General features: G+C 41.8%; 1 protein-coding gene across 1 annotated transcript in view; it reads left to right on the plus strand.

The window, feature by feature from the left end:
- Positions 1–6,425, plus strand: part of FRMPD4 (FERM and PDZ domain containing 4) — a 590,635-nt gene that overhangs the window by 474,314 nt on the left and 109,896 nt on the right. The window contains exon 4 of the mRNA XM_019525199.1: positions 2,999–3,101. Coding sequence (XP_019380744.1) covers positions 2,999–3,101 — 103 coding nt within the window. The remainder of the gene's footprint in view (positions 1–2,998; positions 3,102–6,425) is intronic.

Here is a 6,425-nt window from a genome sequence, read left to right on the forward strand (position 1 = left end):
GACTGTGTAATCATCCAAGTCACAGCCTCTTAACTTGTTCACCAGTATGGGGTGGGATACCGTATTGAAGGCCTTCCTGAAGTCTAAGTAAATGATATCAACCCCTACTCCTGTGTCGAGGTGTTTTGTAACCTGGTCATAAAAAGAGACTAGATTAGTCAGGCATGATCTACCTGCTACAAACCCATGCTGGTTTCCCTTCAGCATAATTTTTCCTGCTGGGCTCTCACATATATGAGCCTTAATAAACTTTTCAAAGACTTTGCCAAGGATGGAGGTGAGACTGACTGGTCTATAGTTGCCTGGATCCTCCTTCCTCCCTTTCTTGAAAATAGGGACCACATTGGCCCTTTTCCAGTCCTCTGGGACCTGTCCCATGTGCCATGGGTACTTTGATTAAAAAAGGTTGAAAACCCCTGTATTTGTGGCATTTCATTTTAATCATGGAAAAAATGTGGATTTGGGGTTACTTTTTTTTAATCCAAAAATTGGAGTCGGGGTTATCAGAGAAAACCAGGATCCCTGCTGATTAGCCTTTGCCACCGCAGGCGGTTTGTGTGCAGATCCATATCTGTTACCATGGTTGATGCAACAGCTGACGATACAAATGTATTAGTGAGCCTGTCCAGCTCAGTGGCTGGTGGCAGGGGGAGCTAAGGACCTCCCCTGGATGAGAATTGAACCTCTGTGGCAAACTTTGTCAACTTTGCCACAGGTAGGGGACTGTGGACATGTGCACACTCCACAGAGATCTAGGTTTCATAGTATTACAAAATAACGTATCAAAAGATTTAATTTCATTAACCCAGGTATGCACATTGAGAAAAATGTTTGTTGTTCCCAAAGCAAATTCTGTAACAAGGTACCCTCCAGACTGTTCTTTTGTTTTTCAGATTAGTGTAGCTTTCGTTAAAGCCAGTTTGGGAAGCATGTTTGTATTGAATCATCAGAGTAGGAATGGAGATTAACTCAGCGGGATCTCCTCAGAGTTCTTTTGTACATGGTAAAATTTCATTTGTAGTAGATTTGAAAGTAAGGGCTTGTTCTGGTCATGGGCGACTGGTGCCTCCCAAGTCTGGGAGGGCACCAGTGGGGCATGACCTGGGAGGGAGGTCCTCCAGTGGCCAGCTGGTGACTGGGGCAGGGTCAATTTTAGGGCGGGGGGAACAAGTGCTTTCCATGCCCCCTACCAGCCAGAGTGCTTGCTATAAGGGGAGGGCACCAGTGGTCTTAGGGAGGCACGAGCTCCCCTGTGCCCCATCTATGCATTGCCTATGGTTCTGGTAATTTTGGGCAGCTCCTGGAGCTCTTAGCCCTTGGATTGTCCATACATTAACACTTTAAAGTGGTTTTAAGCACTCGTCATTTGGCTCAAATTAGGCTGCTACAGGGCAGGATTATCTCTGATCCACATTACCCAGCTCCTGTTCCATTAAAGTGTGGCCACTTCCCATAGAGGTGCAACCCAAGTTGAAGTCCTCTAGTATCCCCGGATCTCTCAAACCCATGGCCCATAGAGCAGGGATGGAAGCCTGTCCTGGCTCACCAGCCCTCTAGTGTCAACTCAGAGCTACAGCTCCTAATCCTGCCCCTGCTTACCAGGCCTCTAGTGGCAAGTCAGGGCTGTGCATGTGGGGGACAGTCAGGGAAGGTTTCTAAACTAAGGGTGTGACTGTTCCAAACTCCAAGTGTTGATGATGCATCAAAGGGGTATGCAGGGCATGTGCCCCCTCCCCAAATTACTGTGCTATCAGAGGGCCACAGGGCCAGCAGCAGTGGAAGTGACAGCAGCAGCACCATTTCTGTGCCAATGGCAGGGCCTGGAGCTGTAGTCCCACTGGATCCAATGCCTGGAAGCAGTGGGGGCAGCAGTTGGGGCACCACAAACTTATGGTCCCCCCGCACTGTCAGCACTTATGCTTAGCCTGTGACTCCAAGATAGCACTACCACTGATCAACATTTGTGTATCTCACAGCATAATGTATAACAAGGCCCTAAAATACTTCTTCTAAACCAAATGGATGAAAGAACAACTTCAGATATTATTTGAATGAATTGTAGTGGGCAGTGATTTTTTTTCCTTTTAAGTCTTCATTTTAAGTGGTGATTTTTTTATCCTATCATAAGGAAGTTTAATGACTAGACATTATCTTTTTCATTTGAGGCTGTGACACTTTTCTTCCTTTCTGTGAGCTGCTTGTGAAAAGCAGAAAGCTTTTGTGCTTTAAGAAAAAAATTGGTACTTGAATATATTTTCAATACTCAGAAGTCAATACACGTTGGCTCAAACTTTCATATCTAAGTAACTCCATAGTTAGTTTAGGAACCTGAATAAAAATCACCATATTTTCAGCGGTGTTGATCATCTGTATATTCTTTTGGCATTGCTGGAAAAATCAAGCTCTATTTTCTTGTGTTCCTAAGTATCGATTTAGGATCCTAATCCTAGGCACTCATGTATTTAAGACATTTGCTGTCTAGCAAGGCGGTTCTTTTAGTGGAGAAGTACCATCAGCAGAAGTGCAAACCACTTCATGTCTTGGTCTGCACTATATAGTTTTGCTGGCAGTACTCAAGTTCTCCTGGCAAAACTGTGTGTCCATACTCATAGCTCTGCTAGGGTAGGACAACCCTTTCTTTCTACCAGCAGAATAAGACCAGCTCTACTGCTGAGGTTTCTGCCACCTTACAGCAGTTGGCAGAAGGTGTGTATAAATTGCCTACACTCTCTGCCAGCTGCTGTTGCCCATTGCCTGTTTAACAGCTTGTCCCTGCATGGTGCACTGCTCATCCTGCTGATGCAACTATTGTAGTAGAGCCAAATGGCTCTAGCAAAAGCCACACAGTTTCTCATGCTCTCAGGTGATTTCCCAGAGTGTCTTTTGGTGGACAAGCACTTTATCTCCTGACAAAACTGTACATAGTAGCTATACAATAGAGGAGGCTGTGTGTTTACAAAGCTTGACTAACTTGTGCTTATTTCTCATTTGTCTCCAGGCGGCCCTTCTGAAGGAAAACTTATACCAGGAGATCAGATCATAATGATTAATGATGAACCAGTCAGCACTGCTCCAAGGGAGAGAGTCATCGACCTTGTCAGGTAGTTGATGTCCTATAATATAAACCAGTGGCAGCTCACTGTCAGTACAGTCATTTGATAATGTGTCAGTGCTGCATCAAATAATATGTACTATTGAAAGAATGTTTCATTGCATAATACTGTATTAGTTATGAGAAAAATAGTTATGGGGAAAAATATATTGGTGAACCTCCAGAAAAATTGGGAGTTTGTGAGGAGGATCAGTTAAGTGTTGAAAAGGTTTAAAGGTTTGAAAAATCCTACTCCATTATTTGTTTTGGCAAGGAAGAAGTGAGAGGAGGTCAGTGGGCTGACTGGGACAAGAACAGATCATCTGGAATATCCGACAGAGGGAGGGAAATGGATTAGGTATGGGGCCAATCCTTGAGCATAGCAGCTACAGTGACTGCTGCTCCATGCTCTTTTTAGGGTAGTCCTGGAGTGTGAGAGCAAAGAGGGAAAAGAGTGGCACCAGAATGCAATGGGGAAGGCAGAAGGAGTGAATCCAAGAGTGGATATGTGTAAATAGGTGCTGAGCAAGTGGGGCAGGCTTGACATGGGTGTGAGTTTGTGTGATGGAGTGAGAGGGTAGGCATGAAATGCCTTGAGGAAGGGAATGGAAGACAGTGTAGAGAAAGAAAAATAGGAAAAGCTAAAATTGGATGGCAAAAGAGAGAAGGAAGAGAGGAGAAACACACTCAAATTCCAAAAAAGGATGTAATATGATGAATAACAGGAAAATATGTGGTACAACACCAAGAAGATTAAAAAAAGATATAACTGATGTTGGAGTAAGATCCAATGACTATTAGAATGTTATTGAATGGCAAATTGGTCATCAATTCTAGAGTTAATATAGTACACAATTGCTTTACATTTCAGGACCATGACTGTTTAAAAAAGTGTGTGCTATGTATAGTTTTCACATGGGCTAATAGGTTTAGTCCTTGGGATAGGAAGTGTCAGAGAAAGTTTCAAGGCCCAGCTATGTGCATCTTTTGGCTGGCATGTTACATGGAGGTTTCTTCTCTTAAATCTGGCAGTTCTCAGTGTTGACAGTACATTATCTATGTTACTCCTCAAAAAGTGTCCACATCCAGATTCATTTTTATGAATTGCTGTAACAGCTGCATCAGCTGCATTCTGCTGAAATACTGCAGATCATAAGACTCAAGATGAAGCATGTGAGAGCTAGGCACAAGATGTTCTTAGTTGATGAGATCCAGCTATGGATCCAGAGGTGACTAACTGAATCCAAAATCTGACTATCTTTAGTACTTGCCAAACAGCCTTCCTTTTCAAAGAATCCTTTCTACCTTAGAGTACTGACAGCATCAACATCAAACATTTCACTGCTTAAAACAAAATAAAATAAAATAAAATAAAACAAATTAAAATGCTGTAACACAAATCAACCTACAACAAAGTACAAGTACCTATGGTTTTTAATAACAAAAATGGCAAGAGCATCAGACAGTTCATGAAATCTCTTGAGACACTGCTGTTTCTATTATTTTTTTCTTCAAAGTGCCCAGTTATTGCCCATCTGTGCCAGTGTAAAATCCTTAAATAGATGCATAGAATTTAATTGGTCATTGTAAACTTCCTTGGGATACTTTTATTTCTACATCAAATCATCATATTATAGCCTAGACTCTTTCTCTGATTCTTTAAGATACATACATGTAATAACTGGAGTTATGACCACTCTTGCCTTCATTTGTTGTTAATAATTTGCAGTAGTAATGGTAGGAAAAACAGATTATCTGATTACGTTTGAGGCAAAGGGAGTTAAATGAGGCAAATTTGAGACAAATTCAGAAGCTGCCCTGAGTGACTGTATGTCAAAATGAAATTCAGATGTTATAATTATATGATGCCATGTGGTACATACAGCTGTTACATTTAGATCAACCTAACTAGGGTTAATTCCATCTAAATGCCCATCTGTGCAAAAAATGCAAACTGCATGCAAAAAATGGTAGGCCTGTTCTAAATTAATTCACCTGAGGAGCTGAATGAACTTAGACTGAGAACGGGTTAACCTGATCTATGAAACACCTGTGTGTATTTGGAGAGCAGCCTCGGGGTTGGGAAAGCCTAGCCTAGTTTTGCCCCAGTCTCAGGACTGTGCTCTTCCCTAGCACCCCCACCCCCCAACCCTCAGAAGCTAATTTTAGTGCCCCCACCCTGACACTCCTACTCTCCAGACAGATAACCCCTTCCCTCCTGCAGCCCTGCCACCAAAAACCAGACAGTCCAACCTGTCTCTTACCCCACCCCAAGTTACATACTCCAGTTTCCCTGTGCAGCTCCTGGGACTGGCAAACAGCTGTACATGCCACTCCCCATCTATGTTCCCCATCTTTGCTCATGCAGGTTAAAGCAAGCCTTGTGAACATGAATTGGGTGGAGCAAACAGCCGTTCTCACCCATACCTAGCATCTTACCTGGGTTATTGTAAACAAAACTTCTCAGTGTTACTGAATTAGAGGGAGAAACTTTGTTTTTCTACCATTCTCTTTATTTCTCTGCTTCTAGGGGTTTGACAGAAGTTGTCTTCTCTTTAATGCAATTCATAGTGACCTGTATTAGGGTTATATAACACTTCATTTCACATAAAGAACTTACTACCCTTTCAATGGGGACATCTGGAATCAATTCTCTGTGCCTGCATAATACTGTATTTTAACCAAGGTCACCTACAGATACATTCACTACTTTGAAAGCAATGCTGAGTCTCAGTTTCCAGCAGGGACAGAGAAAATGTTTTAATCTTGCTTTCCAGCTAGTAGGCAAATCAGTGATGAGTGAACTTTCTGCCCCCAAGTGGGGATATATACTCACATACTAATTTGGGGGTGGTAGTATTATTTGCTTGCATGCATGACTGCATTATCTACTACTGAACAGATATAAGAGATATTTAGAATTAGCGATGCCAAAGTCTGTGGTTATATCTATCCAGCCCTGTGACAGTTACTGCAAAACTGAGAACAGATTTGCCTTCATTAGTTGAAGAATGAAAGAAAAAACCCCAATTAAACTTCAGAATATAGATCCCTAGATTTTATTATGCCAAACTTAGCAAAAGCTTACATGTATTTTGAAACAAAAGTTAAAACAGTCAACACTCAGGTAATGAGGACAATTAACTGAAAGGTCTGGACATTTCAGATGCTTGAGATGGCAAGCCAAGCCTTCAGTATTGCATTAAAATATATATTCTGTTTTATTTTTAATAATTTTACAAGTGAATTTTAAAATATGTGATGAGGGTTTTCACTTTTATTTTTTTGAAGCCAGTAAAGTTGTTGAAAGGGACGTTAACAACTCCTTTCTAGC

Source organism: Gavialis gangeticus, unplaced genomic scaffold, assembly GCF_001723915.1.
Source record: "Gavialis gangeticus isolate Ggan-Ray unplaced genomic scaffold, GavGan_comp1, whole genome shotgun sequence".
Classification (NCBI taxonomy): Eukaryota; Metazoa; Chordata; order Crocodylia; family Gavialidae; genus Gavialis; species Gavialis gangeticus.